This window comes from Lepus europaeus, chromosome 7 (assembly GCF_033115175.1).
Source record: "Lepus europaeus isolate LE1 chromosome 7, mLepTim1.pri, whole genome shotgun sequence".
Classification (NCBI taxonomy): Eukaryota; Metazoa; Chordata; class Mammalia; order Lagomorpha; family Leporidae; genus Lepus; species Lepus europaeus.
The window spans coordinates 44,917,731-44,939,161 of NC_084833.1; the positions used below are offsets into that span (position 1 = coordinate 44,917,731).

At 48.2% G+C, this 21,431-nt stretch overlaps 1 protein-coding gene across 1 annotated transcript in view; it reads right to left on the bottom strand.

Annotated features, from left to right (window-relative positions):
* The window catches only part of SLC6A5 (solute carrier family 6 member 5), a 61,939-nt gene that overhangs the window by 25,468 nt on the left and 15,040 nt on the right, over positions 1 to 21,431 (bottom strand). The window contains exons 8-12 of the mRNA XM_062197492.1: positions 19,394 to 19,535; positions 15,914 to 16,046; positions 10,161 to 10,295; positions 7,467 to 7,570; positions 3,345 to 3,469 (exon numbers count right to left, since the gene is read on the bottom strand). Coding sequence (XP_062053476.1) covers positions 3,345 to 3,469; positions 7,467 to 7,570; positions 10,161 to 10,295; positions 15,914 to 16,046; positions 19,394 to 19,535 — 639 coding nt within the window. The remainder of the gene's footprint in view (positions 1 to 3,344; positions 3,470 to 7,466; positions 7,571 to 10,160; positions 10,296 to 15,913; positions 16,047 to 19,393; positions 19,536 to 21,431) is intronic.

Sequence of the window (21,431 nt, forward strand, 5' to 3'; positions counted from 1 at the left end):
TGGGATTTAATGCAAGCCTGACCCCAAATCTCTACCCTGTATTCTGCAGAGCCTCTATTAGACAGAAAGAAACAAGACTATGAAGCTCATATAAGAACATATGTTGGCCGGCGCCGTGGCTTAACAGGCTAATCCTCCGCCTTGTGGCACTGGCACACCGGTTTCTAGTCCCGGTCGGGGCGCCGGATTCTGTCCCGGTTGCCCCTCTTCCAGGCCAGCTCTCTGCTATGGCCCGGGAAGGCAGTGGAGGATGGCCCAAGTCCTTGGGCCCTCCACCCGCATGGGAGACCAGGAGAAGAACCTGGCTCCTGGCTTCGGATCAGCGCGATGCGCCGGCCGCAGCGGCCATTGGAGGGTGAACCAACGGCAAAAAGGAAGACCTTTCTCTCTCTCTCTCTCTCTCACTATCCACTCTGCCTGTCAAAAAAAAAAGAAAAAAAGAAAAAAGAAAGAACATACGTGGGGCCGGCGCTGTGGCACAGCAGGTTAATGCCCTGGCCTGCAGTGCTGGCATCCCATACGGGCACCAGTTCAAGACCCAGCTGCCCCACTTCCAATCCAGCTCTCTGCTACGGCCTGAGAAAGCAATAGAAGATGGCCCAAGTCCTCGGGCCCCTGCACCCACATGGGAGACCCGGAAAAAAATCCTGGCTCCTGGCTTCAGATTGGCGCAGCTCTGGCCATTGTGGCCAACTGGAGAGTGAACCAGCAGATAAAAGACTCTCCCTCTCTCTCTCTCTCTCTTTCTGCCTCTCCTCTCTCTAACTCTGAATTTCAAATAAATAAATATTTTTTAAAAATGTGTGTTAAGTAAAATCTCTGGATTTAAAAAACTTAAAAAAAAAAAAAAGAAAAGAAAAAGAAAGAGGGGCCAGCGCTGTGGTATAGTGGGTAAAGCCGCCGCCTTCAGGGCCGGCATCCTATATGGGTGCCAGTTCGAGACCTGGCTGCTCCACTTCCAATCCAGCTGTCTGCTATGGCCTGGGAAAGCAGTAGAGGATGGTCCAAGTCCTTGGGCCCCTGCATCCACATGGGAGACCCGGAAGAAGCTCCTGGCTCCTGGCTTTGGATCGGCACAGCTCTGGCTGTTGCAGCCATCTGGGGAATGAACCAGCAGGTAGACAACTCCGCCCCCCTTTCTCTCTCTTTGCCTCTCCTCTCTCCATGTAACTCTGACTTTCAAACAAAATTAATAAATCTTAAAAAAAAAAAAAAAGAACATACGTGAGGGGTGGGCATTGTGGCACAGTGGGTTAAGATGCAACTGTATCACCTGAATCCCACCTCAGATTGCCAGTTCAAGTTCCAGCCACTTTGCTTCTGATCCAGCTTCCTGCCAATGCATCCTGGGAGGTAGGGAAGGATGGCTCAGAAACTTGGGCCTCTGCTACCCACAGTGGAGACCTGGATGGGGTTCCTGGCTCCTGGCTTCAGCCTGGCCCAGCTCTCGCTATTGTGGGCATTTGGGGAATGAACCAGCAGATGAAAAATTCTCTCTCTCTCTCTTTCTCTCTCTCTCTGCCTTCCAAATAGATGAAAAATAAACAAACATTTATTTTTTAAAAAAGAGTATATGTGAGTTTAGATGAGCAGGAGAACCTTTCCCCAGATTCTGCAAGGTCTCCTGGGCCAGGCTCTCTCTCCTTGGGGAAAGGAGCCTAGTGTCCCTGTGCCAAGGCCAATATTAACCAGTTAGAACCTGTGAGGCATCCTCTTCTGTTAGAGAAAGAGAAAGAAATACTGGACAAGGGCAATTTCAGAGCGAGTCACCTCACCGGCAATCGGTGGCTGCTTTTTACATACAAAATAAACAAAATTCTGTTTACATTTCAGGACCATCTCCCCTGAAGCCCCTCCCTGGGGCAGGAAGGAGTTCAGAGCAGTCACCTACGTGACCTGCTCTCAGGGATCCCTGTCCCCGGCAGCTTGGCCACTGGTCCCCAACACTCTCAGGAACATTACAAAAAGCAGCGGACGCCTCCGATCTGCTGGAAAGTAGGGCAGAACCTGTGTGCTTCAGCTACCACCCTGGAGAAAACCAGGTTACAGGACACCTGGAGGTGGCTGGGGCACCCAGAGGACAAAGTCTTCTCACCCTCTCTTTCCCTCACTGCCTCCCAGGGAGTCGAGAATTCTCAACCAGGGAAAAACACTCGCTCAGCTCCTCAGCCCCCAGGCCCTCTAATTCAGTGCACTGCCACAGAACCAAACCTCCCTCAGGGGCTCGCACTCTCTCCAGGGAGAGATAATTACACCCCTGGAACATGCTGGCTCTTTAACTCTTTGGGGTCCTATCTGCACAAGCTGCAGCAGCAATTAATTATCCCTGGGGAGATCGGCAGTCCACTGAAAGGTGACATTTCTAGGGCTCAATTCTCTCAGCCATTATCTGAATGAGCTCCTCAAAGGAAGATACATTCCAGACAAACCCCTCCCACATAGACTTGCGGGTGTCTAGGGCCCACCGTCATGTCCCACAGTACCTGTCCCCGCACCCCGGCATCCCAGAAATGTCAGATTAGAGAATGAGATTATAATGATAAGCCATGATCACAATGAAGACCCTTGGTCACCAAAACAGCAAGCCAGGCTGGGTGGAAATCAAGATTGCAGTAAAAATCTCAAAAACTCTCCCTGCCAATGCTGTTCCGGCAGTGTGGATTAAATGAGATAAAAATGAAAGCCCTTTTTAGCAGAAAAGGACCCTACAAATGGTAGCCAGTAATACAGGGATCACTGGGTAGAGAGTAAACATTTACTGCATGTGCCCCCTCCCATCCACCAACCTCCAAGCTTTCCCCCCACTGGAGAGAAAACTGCAGGTCGGCACTGCTAAGTAAGCAGAAGGCCCTGCGCACATTTGACCTAACAATCAAGAAAGTGCTTTGCAAGGAAAACGCCTCGCTGAAGTCGGTGCTCATTAAGCAGTCGTGCTCGGTTTCTACAGGGTCTTCTATGAGGACTGTCATCCCCCAGCAGGCTGTGCCGACATCAGCTCCACGGGCACTGGCTTGCCTAATGAATCCTCTACTCACACTGAACAGGAGTAGCAGGGATAGACCTTTCTCAGGCTGGAGCTGAATTAAGAGGAGCAAGGAGAGAGGAAGAAAAGAAGGAAAAAGAAAGAGAACTTTCAAAGGACTCTGTCTGGCTAGGGAAGGGCCATCTCTAACCCTGCAGTGAGCTTTCTACCTGAGCTGTCCTGGGCCCTCTGTAAAGGGGCAGCTGGGATCCTGCCTCCCCCATCCTGTTCCAAAGACCAACTTCCCACCGAAACATAAATTAGGAACTTGGCAGACGAGCCGGAGCCTGCCTGGCAACAGCAGATGACAACTACCCCATACCTTGGTCTGCCACGTTCTCAATGTTGACTTTGCGTTCGTTGGCCATGAAGCCGATAACGGAGAAGATAACGAAGCCAGCAAAAATGCTCGTGGCACTGTTGGTGCAGGTGACAATCAGAGTGTCCCTGCAAGGAAAGACCAGAGTTTGCTATTAGATGCATTTTACATGAGCAGGAAGGAACAAGGGGAAGGACACCCAGGAGTGCTCATGTATATCTAAGTACAAAGATGTATACCCCCTCAAAAAAAGATGTGTACTTCCATTTTTTTTTTTCAGATTTTATTCCACTCTTTTTTTCCCTAAAGAAACCTTTTATTTAAGGAAAACAAACTTCATTTGTTTCATAAGTACATCTTTAGGAATACAGTGATTCTTCCCACCATACCTGTCCTCCCACCCACACTCCCATCCCTCCTTTTATTTTGCACACACACACACACAAACTGTTCAACAGTGGAGACAAGGGCTATTCAAAGTCATTTCATCTTGAAATTAATTTCACTTCTTTTTTTTAGAAAGTTAATTAACTTTAAAGAAGCACCCAAGAATGATACATCTTTTGTGAGCACTTAGACATAATATAATACAACTCTTTGAAGACAGAGGTCCTGCATGGGAAGTTAGTGCACAGTAATTCTTGTTAATTTAATAATTAACGCTCTTACGTATGTCATCAGTGATCACCATTAGGCTCTTGACATGAGCTGTCCAGGCTTTGGAAGCCTTTGGAATCCACAAACTCTGTCAGTATTTAGACAGGGCCATAAACAAAGTGGGAGTTCACTTCTCCCTTCAGAGAAAAGTACTTCCTTCTTTGATGACCACTTCTTCCCACTAAACACCTCCATTTCTAAACACGTATCCACCCAAGGGAAGAAACAGCAGTCCTAACCACAGATGTCCCTGGGCTTTCACAAAGCACCAAAAGGCTCAAAAACCTCCCCTAAATGTCTGATCCAGGGCCACTGGATCCACGCTCTGGCACCAATGCTACCGAAATGGTTCCCCACTCATCCACTATGGTCTGAATGTTTGTGTCCCCCAAAATTCACATGCTGAAATATAATTCCCATCTGTCCTCATGAGTGGGATCAGTGCCCTTCTAAGAGCGGCTAAGTGAACAAGCTCGCCTCTTCCAGCACCTGAAGACACAGCAACACAGCACCAAGGTATCACCATGTCTTTTTTTGAGACAGAGAGACAGGGACAGAGAACTGCCATGTACTAGTTCACTCCCACAATGGCCAGGGCTGGGCCAGGCTGAAACTGAGAGCCAGGAACTCAATCCAGGTCTCCTATGTGGGTGGCAGTGACCTACCTATTGAGCCATTACCACTGCCTCTCGGGGTGCACATTAGCAGGAAGCTGGAGGTGCAAGCAGAGCCAGGACTCCAAGCCAGGCACTCTGATATGGGATGCCAGTGTCCCAGAGGGATTCTTAGCACCCGGCCAAATGCACATCCCGTTTTTAGTTTTGTTTATTTGCAAGACACAGAGATAGACAGAGAAGGCACTATCTTTGAAGCAGAGTGAGGCCTCACCAGACACTGAGCATGCTGGCACCTCTATCTTGGGCTTCCCAGCCTCCAGAGCTGTGAGCAATGCACTTCTGTTGTTTATAGCTTACCCAGTCTAAAGAGTTTTTTTGTAGCAGCCCAGAGGGACTAAGTCATCATCCCAAAACTGGAGAAAATCCGTCTCTCAGAGCAGAAATTAAGAAGATGGAGTCTGAAGGTGCATGTGAGAGGAACCATGTGTAAGGACAGGGAAATGCCACCAAGGTATGAGGGCAGCCTAAGGTTAAGGCTGGAATCTCCCAGGCTGGCCCTGAACAGCCATCCTGGACTCAAATGTGAGGCCATAGCTGGGTGGGGAGCTGCAGGTCTACACAGAGTCCTGGTTTTCTCCTCCTGGTTAGCAGCACGACCCTGAGCAAGTCATTTCCTTTGCGCTCTGGTTTAAAATGGCCACAACAGCCCTACCTGCCTCACAGGTTGTTGTGAGGACAGAGGAGCTGGTGCCTGCAAGCCCAGGGCCCAGCACACAGCAAATCTGCAATGAACGACACGCCCTGACTCCCTAGTTTACTGACAAGGAAGCTGTGGCCCAGAGAAGGTGCATGCAAATAAGGGGTCAGAGTAGCTTCCCTCTGCCATGCTACACAGCCTCATTTCGGATAAAGCACGTGGCAAAGCTTCACCTTCTGACAGCGTTCACAACGATTCAGGTCAGCAGTTAATGAGCAGCTGGGATCAAGAATTCAAAAAATGCCTTTTCCTGGCACTCAAGGCTGTTAATAGCTGAATGTGGGTCTTCTCCCAACACTTGCATCCCCTAAAAATTCATGTGCTAAAGTTCTAATTCCTAGTATTTCAGGGTATATTTGGAAATCAGGTATTTTTAGAGGCAATTAAGTTAAAACAAGGCCATTAGTTTGGGTTCTAATCCAATATAATTGGTGTCTTTTATAAGAGGAGGAGATTAGGATACAGCTACCTACAGAGAGATGACCACGTGAGACACAGGGAGAAGGCAACACCTTGAGCTTGGACCTGTGGTCTGAATTGTGAAACAATGAATTTCCATTACTGAAAGCAGCCAGTTTGTGTACTTGTTAGGGCAGCCAGCAAAAACTAATACAAAGACTCTTCCCCATCTGGTATCCGTGGTCCATTTCCACCCAGGCCCACATGCACACACCTTCTGCTCCAATCCCACCCACCTGTTCCTTCCACATACACCTACCACACTCATCTTCACTCATCCCCGCCTGCAGCTCTGTCTGCCACCTGAACCATGCTCCCTTCTCCACTACACCTCCTGGAGTATGGCCCAGGACCACTGTCCCCCAGAGGCCACCCAGACGCCCCAGCTCATAGCTAATTGAGTCCCTTCCTCAGTTGCAGAAATGCATGAGGAAAGTCTGAGCCTTAGTCCAAGTTCCTCGAAGACCAAGTAAATAAACAGATTCTTGTGTGGCTACTACAGTCACATTGTTGACTAAGCATGGCCTGAGCTCACTTTATATGCATGACCTGTAATGCATGAGCAACTGTGACCCTGAAAATAGTAGCTGGGCTGAACCCTTCTAGCTTCCAGGTGACCAGAGGTACTGAAGCCAGGGGACTTCTCCCACTATAATATGAGCAGCACCCACAGTGGCCCTCAGCACCAGGCTTTAGTCCCAACTGGGCAACGTGAAGAGCTCAGGTCCTAGGTGAGTTTAGGTGACAGACGTCTCCACTGCCCTGTTGCTGTGTTTGGGTCTCTGCTCCCTACCCTATATCCTTTCTTAAAGGTGAGTACATTTGTGTTCACTAAGCCTATAGTGCTTTGTGAAGGTGACTGACAATCTGAACCAGAAACCACCCCAGGGATCCTATACCTCTTCACCTCCATTCTAAGTAATTGAGGTCAGGGGTGGGTTTTGAATCTTTCTGTCTCTCCCTTTGTTCACAAAATATTTCACTCACTTTCAATAATAATTAATAATAATAATGGCATCTGCCATTGTTGAGTAATAAATGTGCAAAATAACTCTCTGAGGACCTTGCATACATCATCTCTTACCCCTCACAAAATATCATAACCTGCATTTTACAGATGAGAAAACAGAGGCTCAGAGAACTGAAATATCTTGCCTATGTCTGGGTTTCAGGAAATAGTAAGGTCACGATCAAATGCAAGTGTAGCTAAATCTAAGGTGCTGTTTGCACTGTACTACTTGGCCTTGATTACAAACTATCTCCAGAAAAATGTGGCAAGTGACAGATGACCACACTTTATAAATGACTGCCGGGTGATGGCATCCATGGAGTAGCTGGCTCACAAGTGACCCCCTGGAGGACCTAGATGGCTGCACAGTGATCTTCAGAGTCTCAAGTCCATCCTGGAAACATCCCCGAGCCCCCACCATGTGCCAGAGTCAGCAGCGTATGCAGGAGGCCAGAAGCCAGTGGCTAGTCCTTAACAGGTGACATCTCTGAGCCAAAGCCAAATCCCTACTCCTCCTGGGGAGAAGTCTGGATCTGACCTCAGATATCTGATAATTCAGTTCTCTGTCCTCTGACCAAGTTTCCGCTCACCAGCGACCTCTGGGTCTTGGAAACGCCTCCGCATACCTGTAACAGTTGTTGTGAAACTTGTTGTAGGAGGAAAGAGTGATCAGACCTCCCCAGGCAGCAGATAAGGAGAAGAAAATCTGAGTGGCAGCATCTTTCCACACCTGGGAGGAGAAAGGCGGAGAGTCAAGGTTACCGAAGGGGACGGGAAGGGGCGTGTCACCTGTCCATCATCTTCCCATGTGAATGACAGTCAGGGCAAGATGACTGTGGGCACCCAGAGAAATCAGAGACAACCTCACTTGTGCTGAAGAGGCAGTACCTGAAGATTCCTTCATTCCCTCTAACCACAGGTGCAGAACTTGATGAACTGTACACACACCTCATGCTTACACGTCCTCCCATGTAAAACCAAACAGTCCGAAGAAAAATGTACAACAGCAAAATGGATTCATGGATACAAAATTAAAACCATGTTTTAGCTGACATCCTAGGGACTCCAACAACGCTATGAAAAATCTGAAATTCTTCAGCCCCTTACTGGAGTCCAGCAGCAGGGACCAGCACCACACCCTGGTTTTCTTAGGTGACTCCTTTTCATTGGCTTTTTTAAAAAAGATTTATTTATTTATTTGAGAGTCAAAGTTACACAGAGAGAGGAGAAGCAGAAAAAGAGATAGAGAGAGAGAGGTCTTCCATTTGCTGGTTCACTCCCCAGTTGGCTGCAATGGCTGGAGCTGCACTGATCCAAAGCCAAGAGTCAGGAGCTTCTTCCAGGTCTCCCACATGGGTTCAGAGGCCCAAGAATTTGGGTCATCTTCTACTGTTTTTCCAGGCCATAGCAGAGAACTGGATTGGAAGTGGAGCAGCTGGGACTCAAACTGGCGCCCATATGGAATGCTGGAACTGCAGGCGGTAGCTTTACCTGCTACGCCATAGCGCCAGCCCCTTGATTGGCTTTTTAAAACTTTAGGAGGCCACCAAGAATCTGAGCTATAGTCTGATATGATTTATGTGGTAGATCTCCCATCCCCTTTACAAATTAAATCTTGTATTTAAATTGTGCTTAGCATATGCAGAGAAAAGCTTCAAGTGTGTACTAGAAAAGTCTGTGCCTGGCTCAACATTAAAAATAGCCATCTAGGGGCTGGCACTGTGGTACAGCAGGTTAAAACCAGGCCTGCAGTGTCAGCATCCCATATGGGTGCCCACTTGAGTCCTAGCTGGTCCACTTCTGATCCAGCTCCCTGCTGGTGTGCCTGGGAAAGCAGCAGAGGATGGGGCCCAAGGAACCCATGTGGGAAACCCAGAGGGGGCTTCTGGCTCCTGACTTTGGATCGGCTCGGCTCCAGCCATTGCAGCCATTTGGGGAGTGAACCAGCGGATGGAAGACCTCTCTGTGTCTGTCTCTACCTCTCTATAACTCTTTCAAATAAATAAAATAAATCTAAAAAAAAAAGGGCAGCCGCCTCCAGGGGAGATACAGCTAAGAGAACATGATCATATGACTTCATTTCTGGCTGACTGTGTGAAAATAAAATGTTACATACTACTTCTGATGTTTCTCCTTTTTAAAAGAGAGTAAGGGTGGATGGTCTTGAGGCTCAGTGGATGCAGCCTGGGCCAACATCCCATACTGGAGCACTGGTTTCAGTCCTGGCTACTCCACTTCCAACACAGCTTCCCTGCTAATACACCTGGAAGATATAGGCCCTGGAAGATGACCCAAGTATTAGGGCCCCTGCTACCCATGTGGGAGACCTAGACAGAGTTCCTGGCTCCTGGCTTTGGCCTGGCCAGGCCACAGGCATTGCATGCATTTGAGAAGTAAACCAGTAAGTGAAAGATCTCTTTCTCTTTCTCTCTCCCCCACCCCACCCCATTACACTACCTTTCAAATAAATCAAATAATTTTTTTTAAAAAAGAAGTGGGATATGTGCCTATCTCTGCCTCCACCCTCACATCTTTGTGCCACCTGGAATACTGGCATGATGGCTAGAGCTCTAGCAGCTATATGAGAGCTATTCCTTGACAATGGCAGGGCAGAAGCCTGGGTCACGATGACGTTATCAGGTCACTCAACTGGTTTTTGACTGAGTGAAATAACTTATCCTAAGGTGCTGTTATCTGAAAATTGTAATGTGCAATCAAACTCAATCCTACATATTCTTAAATGCCCTGGAAAGTCTGTTTTCTTTACCATGAGAAGATTTACTCCTCATTAAATAATGATCCCCGCATTGGAAGGTTGTTGGATTGTGGATTTCAGAGTAAGATATAACAGGTGCAGAATCTGCAAAGACAAAGCCCACGTGTGTGCTGGGGCTCTGTGGGTGTGCAAGAAGTATTCAAATGCATCCGAGCCTTTTAAAGTGAGCTTGCTTGTGGTTTATCTGAGTACTGTCATTTTCCAACCAGCAAAACTCCACTTCTGATGCTCTATAACTTGTAACAGGTAAGTGGGGTGAGATGGCCAAAAGCTATTGGAGGGATTTCATCCTTCGTTCTCAGTCTTCCTGAGACAATTATTCCAGGAATCTGAAAACCCTCAGCTACTCCCTTCTCATTCAATGTTTCCTGAGTACCTCATGAACCAAGACCACCAGGACCTATAAAAGCAAACAGAGAGTCTCTCTGGGGAGGAGGTCTCATCCCTCCTGCTGAACAATGTTCCAGCGTGGGGCCCACCCCTGAGAGCTGACAAACCAGCTCCACCCCCATGAGGCCCATCACAAATGGAACAATAAGCCCACCGTGGCATCCGTGAGTTTCTCCCACTTGGGTGTGATGAAGTACCAGATCCCAGCTCCAGCTCCGGGCAGGGTGACTCCTCGGATGAGCAGTATCACGAGCACAACGTACGGGAACGTGGCCGTGAAGTACACCACCTAGGAAGCCATAGGCAGAGGGCTGAGTGAGCAGACATGCGGGACAGGCCTGTGCCAGAGTCACTCGGAGTGGGGCAGGGGGAGGGCAGTCTCAGAAGAAGCTCTTGATGGTGAGCCCATCAAGCTGCCAGGCCTGGAGACACAGACAGGGCTCTGGGCCCAAAGGCAAGACCGAGAGAGCAAGAAATAAAACTCTGAGGAGGAGATCTGCGCTTGTGGAACAAGTCAGCCTACAGCCAGAGGGCTGCAGGAGATGTCATCTTCCCCATCACTGCAAGGACAAGTCCGGGAGGGACCACGGTGGGGGCGGGGGGAGGCTTCATGATGCTCTCCTCCCCCCCCCCAACTCCCACCCCTGGTGGGTACCCCACGTCCCACCACTAGAAATTAATCTTTTTAGCTTAAGTTCCCATCCTTGCTTATACAGACACCCTAAGTGAGGATGCCAGATGACGTAAAAAGGCCATGATGTTAAATACCTTTGAATTCAAATAACACTGAACCCCTGGCACTGAGTAACTGTGACCTTGGACAGCACTTATACTCTCAGAACAGAAATTTCTGCATCTGTGACCTGGGGACAAAGGCACCTTTCTTATAAACAATCATGAAGATGAAATAGCTAATGTATGGACAACACCTAGCACAGTTGCCATATATGCTGCTATGTTCACTAAGCATTTTTCAAAGGCCTCTGGTGAGCTGGGTGCTATGCCAGGCCATAAATACATAAAGATGAAGGGAACCCATAGTCTAGAATACCCAGAGCTGATGCCAAATAGTAGGCTATGCACAATCACACACAGAATACAGCCGAAGTCCCGGGAGGGGCATTGTGCCCAACCTGAGAGCTTCCTAAGAGACTCATGCAGATGGCATGTGGGCTAAATCTTAAGGGACAAGTACAATGTAAAGGAGGCAACGAAGTGGGAATGAAGGAATAAGGTAAACAACACAGGTACACTCATTGAAACAGAGGAGTGCCTTCTGCCTCTAAGCCCTAACACTCAACACCAAACTCCTCTTTCTGGTTGCATCCTCAAGGATGCGCTTGCCTCCTTTCCTCTCCATGGACCAGGATGCTGCTTCCCTGCCCTGGGGGCCAGCAGCCTCTCCTTTCTCCTGGTCCCAAAGAACTTGCCTCTGTAGACACTGCAGGAAGAGGAGGAATAACCAGCTGCCTCCTATTTCTGCCCAGTCTGCTTCTCTCTTTCCCTTAAAACCTGAAGGGAAAATTCAGCCCCACCACGGAGAGCCATTATTAAACCCAAGGTCATCTGACATCTCAAGGGAAAATCATTTCACTCCGGGCTGGCCTCTCAGCTGTGGACTGGGGCAGAGAGACAGGGATGCTACAAGGGCAGCACATGACCTAAACATTCTGACTTTCCCACTGTGCCTAAGATAGCAGGAGGTGGGGGAGACCAAGGAACAGCCTTGCTCACCCCTGACCATCGGAGCTTTCTCACTCCAAAACCATTCATTCTATGAATACTGAATCTATGGGCTGAACAATCAAAAATGTTTGCGGGAAGGCCAGAATGAGGGTGAGGCAAATGAAGCACCAAGGGTGCAAAATTTAAGGAGACACCCACTTTCACGTACTGCTCCTTCACACACAGGGATGTGAGAGTGAGTGTCTCTTTAAATTTTGTACCTTAAACACTTGCTTGTGCTGGCCCCAGTGAGCAGATGATGCATTCACTTTGTAGATGGTGACTCTGGTGGACTGAGAAGGCTGACAGTTTGGTTCATAAATCCTTGTGTTGCCTCAAATGTCAGTCAGGAGTGCACCGAGGCTCCCTGCACAGCTACTCCCCCTGTGTCAGGAAAGCTTCAGGATGCACCTGTTTCCGAATGTACTGTCAGAAGAATTAAACTCGAACAGTAATGAATTATACTTGGCAGGAGTGACAATGACTAGCTGATCTGAGCCTCTTGGCCTGACACCTCGCAGCATCTTCCTCACAACAGGAGACCTGAACAGGTGGCAGTGCCCCGCCAGCCTGTGCTAGCTAATTAGGTCAGCTTTGCTTTGTCGCCATAACTCTCAGGCAGAGCAGTCCCTGCGGTCAGGTGAGCTACATCTGACCTTAAGGCTGCCTGCTGGTCCCCCAGCTTCTGGAATTCTAGCTGCTCAAAAGCCTCAGTCTCAGAAGCAGCTACAGGGCATGCTGTGTCCTTGGGACCTAAACAAGAGGAGGTACAGGAGAAGGACTTCCCTATTGCATAGAAAGCAGTGTTCCTGGAATTTCAATCACCACGGCGTTGTCATAACGATCAACTTTAGTTATGCCTTCACCTTGGCTCCCAAATAATGTTCCATGATTAAGACCTATACAGCCCAGGGAAGGATAATAAATTGTGATTTATTATTTATGACGGTATTCCTCATTTAAAAAAATTGATTTCTGGTTGAAAACTGTTCTCGACGAAGGCAAGAGCTAAGCGAGCAGAAAGGTTACTCAAAACTTCGATTTCAGAAAGCCTGTAAAATCGAGCTGCAAGGATTAAATTCTAATTCTAAATCAGAGGAAAGAACTGGATATAATGCCATTCCAAAACGTATAGACTAATAGTGCCAAACGGAATCCTAAAGAATATTTATTCTAACACCTGATTTTGCAAACAAGGAAAACGAATCTCTGAAGCATCTTGTGACTTGCTCCAAGTCATGCAGCTAAAGACAGCAGAGACCCGGCAGGAGGGCAGGAGTTCAAAGTCACTATCCACAGGATGTACGAGTGATGACTCAGCAATTCTGCATTCCCATCTATTCCTAAGAGCTGCTCCTTAGCTAATTATGAATTAATAATGTCATGGAGTGGAAAGAGTCTAGACTTTAATGCAAGACAGACCTGGGATCGAATCCCACCACTGCCAGGTAAAAGCTTTGTGACTTCAGGCAGTTAACTCTACCGTAAGGAGCCTCAGCTCTCAGTCTATAAAATGAAAATAAATGTTACTCTCTAGCCTGTGCTGGTGAAGATTAAATGACCTAATGCCCTGTGAAAGCAATTAGTACAGTGTCTGGCACAACATACTCAACAAAGCTCCCTTTCTCTTCACATCTCCCCAACAAAGTCAATGCCTTTAAAATGTCAGAGTGGCACAATACCCACTCAACACATCAGGTATTCCTAGTAATGAGAATTAAAAGTTATTGGTAATTAAGAACTGATCATAGGCCATGTATTTTACATGCATCGCCTAATCCTTGCAGCAACCCTATAAAGTATTTATTATTACCCCAAATTTACAGATTAAAAAATAAGTCAAGGTTAAATAGCTTGGCCAGAGTTGCACAAATAGAAAGTGACAAAGCTAAAATTTAAGCTCAGATCGGTCCGACTCTGAAGCCACCAGGGCATCTTTCCTTGTGTCATCAACAAGGCTGCATTCTCACCCTCCACGCTTGCCTCTTCCCCTGCCTGTCACACCCCCTAGCCTGTCCACCAGATCACGGTTGAAGTCACCTCTTCTCCAACCCTAGCCATAGGGAACAGTCCTGCCAGTGAGATTTAGCTAAGCAAACACCTAACTCATCTTGCTGAGCAATGACTTAGCTGGGCCTCGTGAAGACAATGCAATGTCCATCCAGGCTGAGTTCCAAGCCATAGAGGGCAGGAACTCCAGAAAACCTCAGGCCACACTAGCCATCAACGTTAAGGGTCACATTAACAGTTTCCTATCTCCCTATGAACCTAGAGAAACAGTTGATCCAGGAGCAAGCATTTGGCACAGTGCTTAAGATACTGCTTGGAACACCTGCATCCCATATTGAAGTGTCTGGGTTTGAGGCCCTCCTCCATTTACGCTGCAGCCTCTTCCAATGCACATCCTGAGAGAGACCAGGTAATGACTCAAGAACTTGGCTCCCTGCCACCCACGAGGGAAATCCAGAGCTCCAGGCTCCTGATTTCATCCTGGGCAAGTTCTCACTGTTGTGGACACTTGGCAGAATGAACCAGCAGGTGAAAGGTATCTGTGTGTGTGTGTGTGCCTGCCTTTCAAATAATAAATAAAATCTAAAAAGATAAGAATAACAATCATTGCAGTCTCACAGTACTCATTCTGAGGAGCAGAATTGTTGGGGGGTCACTTAAACCCAGCTTTCATTTTAGAGGAGGGGAAACTGGGATCAGAGAGTGAAAGCAAACCCCCAGCTCTCCCAGCAAGTGCTCCAACAGAATAAGGCTGGAAGCTGACGGCCTCGATATGATACAGCCGCCTTCCCTTTAGAAGTGCAGAAGCTGAGGACTCCCGAAATAGCTGAGAAGAAAATCAACTGTTCATTTATCACCCAAAAACAAGTAAAAGCTAAGAGAAAACCAGACACTCGGCCAAGTTCCATGGCCCAAGTGGAGATGGATGTCCTTCCGCCGCAAGCCCTGTGACAGGTCCCCAGAGTCAAGAATCCAGGTGTCCCAGCTCCCAGTCTGGCTCTCTCTCTGTGGCTGCTTCTCCTCACATGGTGTGACCTAATGTACGTACTAATCCTGACAGCTCTGCAGAGGCCACCATCCAAGTCCCTGTGGCGTCACATGATAGGGACAGCACAGAAACAGCTGCAACCAAAAGGCATCTGTGAGCACCTCAAGCTGCCCAGAGGGAACAGATTGGTCTCTGTGGCTAACAGGTGCTAGGTTTGGGTGCCTGGTGGAGGACAGGCAGCACGCCTGGATGGGAGGTGCACAGATAAGCCTCCCAGAGGACCAGATCCTTTTGAAGTTGGGTGGTAGCAATGTAACCCCCAGGAAGCCCTGGCTGGGATACCTGGACCAGACCTCAACTCCACAGCCTACAGCCTCAGAGTCTACCATTACATCCTCTTCCCCATTTTTACCCTGAAACATGCATAATGCCTGTTGCAGCGATGACATAGCCCGGGTCGTCATCACAGTGTTTGGTTAGCTCTTCAGTGGGTTTTTTTCCTAGGGCAGCAGGGAGACAGGGACATGTCAGCAAGACCCTTTCAACCATGGCCAGTGTGGCGTGACACTTCCTGGACCCCTTGCTTTCTGAGGCTTGGATCTGGGCATGCAGAGTGAGTCCCATAGTTCCCACGGGGCCCAGCCAAGTGATGGCTCAGCAAGAGGAGCCAAGTATGCTCTCAGCCAAAGTCTCACCAGCAGGACCTGGCTTCCTTTAGTGCCAGGAGTTCCTGGAGTGGAAGAATGTTGGACTGGGAGGCTGGAAGAGGGCCACGGATGGCAAAGAACATTGTAATCAGGAGTGAGAAGAAATCCACTTCAAAATTTTGATCCTTATCCAGCTCCATGGCAGAAGCCAGAATTGACCTGGTAGCCAGAACCGGAGGTAAAAGTCAGCAAGCCCCTGGGTGGAAAAGAGGGAAACTGACCCCAGAACAGTACTCCCACCACATCTCAGGAGCTCTGCATACATTTGCGTCACTCAGTCCTTAAAACAGCCCTGTAGGAAAGGCATTGCTTATCCCCATTTTACAGATAAGACTGAAGGCACTCACTCACGACTCCACAGCTACCGGGGGCAGAATTGAATTAGCATCCACGGCCCCTGACTCTCTTCCAGGTGCTCTTTTTGCCTGCTCCATGATTTAGCCACGTGTCCCAGAGCTTCCTCCTCCAAGTGCTTACTTTTCCCGAAGTCTTGATTCCTTTAGCCAGGGACGCGTACACAATGACCCACGCCAGGAACAAGCAGAAGGCTAGTGGCCACCTGATCTCGCCAGGATATTCAATGCCTGCAGAAATCTTCAGCACAAAGTACCTAAGAACGTGGAAAGAGAGGGAGGGAGAGTGGAGGAAAACATGGAAGGAAACAGATAGACAGACAGACAGGTGTCGCTCTGCAGGCTTCATCTCCCAGCAGAGCCAGGAGCCTTGAACAAACCATCCCCTCCCCACGCCATCAGGGACCTACTCAGATGAGGTTGCTAGCAATGTGGGATCTGCACTCTCCACAACAGCTGTCTTCAGAGACACCAGCTGGATCTACTCTGCTTTTAATGATGCGCTGGGGGCCACTCGCAGCCTGCACAGGGTTCCAAGCAAAGCTCCACCCCTGCCTAGAGTGCCCCCTAAGAAGGGCCACAGAATCCTAAAGCGGCAGGATGATGTCTGTGTGCTTCCAGGGTCTGAGTCTTTCATGAGGATGCGTTCTGATCGGGTCTGCCTAATTTTACACTTAGCAAACTAGTACACAGCAGAAACTGCTCCTGCCAGGAGACCTAGGATGCTGCCCTGCACGTCAGTTCCAGTTGCACTGAGCAGGTCCTGGAGCAGCAGCTCACTACAAGGTGAAAATGGGGCTGGCTAGATTTTATTCAAGGAATACATTCAAAGACAGAGGCATAGCTGCAAGCAAAGGGGGCGATGGTCACCGGCAGCCCCTTCTTCTAAAAGGACAAAGCCACAGCCTGACTGACCACCCCTGTCTCCCTTGCAGGCAAATAAATGATGGGAGGCAGACAATCCCTTGAACTCAGCACCAACCTAGCTGTCCATCCTGTAAGAAACTGCTGGAATGGGTTGGTGGGTGTTTTTCTGTGACCTGTTATCAAAGGGCTGGCCAGAATCCAAACTGCAACGAGGGGACCAGAAATGGCTGTGCCACTCCTGATCTGGCTGCTACCTCACGCCCAGGCAGGCAGGGAGGGACTCCTGGAGAGGGTGTCTTCCAGCACACAGACGTGCTTCTCAGGACGGGGATGGTCAAGCTCTGCCTAGAGCAACCTGGGACTAGGAACTGAACAGGGCTGATCAAGCTAACCCTGAACTTGGGTCCAAGGCAAAGCCTTGACATCATATTTCCCAAGCAGTGAGATAGCCCTTCCTCATGTCCTCATAGCCCATCTGGGTAAAACACTGAGTCCATTGCACAGCACCCTGGCCTCCTCAGCCACTCCATGCTTCCATTACAACCTCAGGCCAGTCCCAAGAAACTTCTATTTCCATTCTTCTTAGAAATTAAGACTGGAGGAGCTGGCATTGTGGTGCAGCAGGTTAAGTCGCCACTTATCAGAGTGCTTGGCTTGAGTCTGAGTTACTCAGCTTCCAGTCCAGCTCCCTGTTGACAGGCAACAGTACTTGAGTCCCTGACACTCATGTGGGAGACCCAGATGCAGTTCCCAGCTCCTGGCTTCAGCCTGGCCCAGACTGGCTGTTGCAGGAATTTGGGAAGTGAATCAGAGGATGGAAGGTCTCTGTCTTTGTCTCTTCCAATCTCTCTCTCTGCCTTTCAAAAAGAAATCTCAAAAATAAATAAATAAATAAAAAGAAACAAATGAAACGAAGACTGGCCACAGAGAATCAGTAAAGATCACCAAAAGCAGGTCTGTGCATCATTTTCCAGTACAGCTAACCCCAGTGGCTGTGGGGTCAGGATTTGCCCTCTAACATCATGACAGAGTCAGTTCTCACTCAGAGTGAATTCAGGGCCCATCCAGACTACTCCTGTTGTAGTTATTTCCAAAAAGGACCCTTTAACCCTTCAACCTGACTCTCCCTTCTGTCCTGCAAGGGGTAACCTTGTGCCCTCTGATTCCATAAAGAGAACACCTGTCAGGAACTAGTGGTAACTGGGAGAAACAGCAGGACAATTAGTAATCCTTTCAGATGACCTAAGCTGGAGAAGGCAATCTTTTTTTTCTACCAAGGGCCATTGGATATTTATAGCATCCTCAATTTATCAATTTATCAATTTAAAACTTATTCTGTGGAGCTGGTGCTGTGGCACAGCTGGTTAAAGCCCTGGCCTGCAGTGCTGGCATCCCATATGGGTACCTGTTCATGTCCCGGCTGATCCACTTCCAATCTAGCTTGCTGCTAATGCTCCTAGGAAAGCAGCAGAGGATGGCTCAAATCCTTGGGCCCCTGTACCCACATGGGAGACCCTGAAGCCAGGAGCACCTGGCTTCAGATCAACTCAGCTCCAGCCATTGTGGCCATTTGGGGAGTGAACCAGCAGATAGATAGAAGACCGACCTCTCTCTCTCTCTCTCTCTCTGCCTCTGTAACTCCATCTTTCAAATAAATAAAATAAATCTTTAAAGAAAAACTTACCCTGCTATAGGTTAATTTCATTTCAAATCCCACCTTAGTTACCTGGGCCTGCCAGACCAAATGATTTTGCAGGCCTTATGTGGCCCGTGGGCCAGATGTCCCCCAATCCTGGGGAAAGGCTATAAGCTGGGAGGCCACTGACAGGTGCATTTTTTTGGCACAAGTGTTTTATTTGAATTATTTTGCTAACATTTACAATGGGAGAGATCACATTTAAAACTCCAGTCATTATGTTCAACTCCCCTTGTGGGATGGAAGCTCTCCACACTGCCCCCTATTCCCGCAAGGCAGTTACCAGCCAAAGCTGAGCATCACCAGCCTCCCTTACACACAGCAGGCAGCTCTTGAGTTTGCCACAGTCCCCACCATTCTCAATCACATCACTGGTTTAGACTTGCCCCACTGAAGGCCCTGAGTGAACCTGAGTCTACAGTTCCTGACTTAAAGCCAGGCTAGAGCTGTTCTTCACACACCCTCCCTTGAACTCTGTGTGCACTGACCTCTCTTCAGAAATAACTTCATGAACATCACTAAATCTTCCTATAGGAACTGAGGATGCCCCATTGTCCTTATACTTCCATCTTGAAGGTACAGACACATAAACATGGAAAGTACAAAACTAAAGTGAAGCTGTAAAATAAAAATAGTTCTTATCTAAACTAAAACGTTGACCAGGGCTTTTTTTCTCACTTTATTTATTTGAGAAGCAGACAGACAGTCTCTGAAAGTCAAATATAGATGGGAAAAAGGATTTGGTGAACTGAAGGCCTGCTTGGATCCCACTAGGCCAAGGCTTTGAAACATTTTTCTTCACCATCATGTCCTACGCTGGCCCTGATTCTGTTCCACTGGCCATCATTCAGTCAACCCTCCTCTCCAGGCCCACGGGCTCCTGGAGGACATTTCAGAGAACAAGCCTCCTCTGTGATCACTCAAGCGGGAAGAGGATGAGGAGGGAGGTACCCCCTCCAGCCACCCACCCAGACCTCCGCTCTGCCTGCAGGGTGTTGGTGAATTCCCTGGGTTTCCCTTAGAATGCTCAAGCCCTCTTACTTGAAATACTCTTCACTGCCACTGACGAAAGTCTTGTTGGCCTGGCTGGTGAAGTTAACCATTGTCAGGTTAGGGTAGGCAGTCATGCAGAATGTCGAGTTCTTGATCTGTATTTTGGGGTGGTCACTGATAACACAGGAATCTGTTGAAGTGAGGACAGAACAGAAACGTGGTGAACTCTGAACAGAAAACATACACAAGTCTCTCTCTCTCTCTCTGGCAGTTTAAAAAGAAAAGCCAAAATCGTTTGCCAAAGATTGGCCAGTAACTTGGAAAAAGAATGAACTGAGCAAATTCTAAAATGTGGAAAGAGGCTTAGAGAAGTTAGATAAATCTACTGAAGTCATACGACTGATGAACACAATCAGGCTTCAAACCCAAATCTTTATGACATTACAGAAAACAAATGCAGAGCCGAATGCATCAGAGATACACAAACCTCTTGACGGGCTACTGCCAGAGAAAGTTTACAAACACTCCTGAGTCTGCCCTGGACCTGAGTCAGCCTGGCACACAGCTGATGCACACACGTAAGAGCTCCAAGATACCTATGCATGTGCTTTCTCCTCTCACATGGCTTAGCAGCGGCCATACCATCCGCCAGTGAGTGGGCACCAGGATCTAACACAAGGATTCTCAACTAGAGACAGTCTCCCCGGGAGGCATTTGGCAATGGCTGAAGACATTTGTAGTTGTCACATCTGAGTGCCACTGGCATTGAGTGGGTAAAAGCAAGGAGTGCTGCTATATCCCACAATGCACAGGCCAACCCCTTACAACAAAGAGCTATCCAGTCCAAATTGTCAATTGTGCTGAGGTTGAGAAGGCCTGGTCTAGGGCAGGATAGGGAGGGACTTAACCATGTGGGTCTTGGTTTGTCAGGCACTGTGCTTAGGTAACCTCATGAAATCCTCATATAACCCACGCTGTTTTCATTCTAAATAGGGTGAATCTGCAGTCTCTCTGACATATTACAAAGCCTCCTTAATGCTTTATCAATACAGATAAATTGACAGATATTGTAAACAAAGAATCCACTGGAACCAATCCCAAAGGACATAATTTTGTAAAGAAGCAAAGAGTAAAAATATCAACAGAACATTTATATGGCCTTTTCCATGTCTCAAGTTCTGTAATAAAGGCTTTATATGCACTGACTTACATAAAGCTCTCTTCACCCCTCCATGTGACAGGCTCTGTTGGTCACTCTAGGTTACAGGTAAAGAATAGGGGACATGGAGAGGAGCAGTTGCTTGCCAAGGTCATGCATCAAGCCAGGAGGCAAATGGGCATTGTCTCTTTGGAGTCCATGCTCTTAACCACTCCATGGTGAAACAGAGAGCAGGGAACATGAACACAAGCACTCACAGGGCCTGACTGGTGACACAATGAAGAAGGCAGAAAGTGGGGAATAATTGGGAGAAGTGGAAACCGTGGCCAACCGGAGAGTACCTGTCAATCAGAGCCACACTTTTCCAGATGCCCTGGCAAAAGATGCAGAAAATCTGAATATTTCCATGAGACCCTTCCATTTTAAAAAGCTAGGAATAGGCTCAAGTTGTTTTTAAATACTGTGGCCAACAACAGAAAAACAAATGCAGCACAGATGCAGTGCATGGACTTCCATCTGATGCCCTCTGTGGAAGGCGAAGTGGGCAAGAGGACAGGCTTGGGAGTCCTCCCCGGCCCTGAGAGCTTGGCTCTGCCCAAGCCCCCATCTTCTGGCAATAGCGCTATCTACTTCACAGGGTCACTTCAAGGACCAAATTAAATCAGAAAATGTCACACAATGCCCAGCCCTCCAGTCTTAGCCATTACCCAATCCTCATCCTTGTAACTTTTCATGGGTTGGATTTCCTGGTCCTCAGCATTATCTCTTACAGCCCACTTGCCTGCCATAAATTACCTGCTGCCTCTCACACATCCCCAGAATATGGAGCAAGGATTAAAACAACCATGGAAAGAGCCCCTTCCCTCTGATGAGTTCTTTAGACCCGGGCTTTCCAACAGTTGTGCTAATGATGTTTGAAGTCAGCTA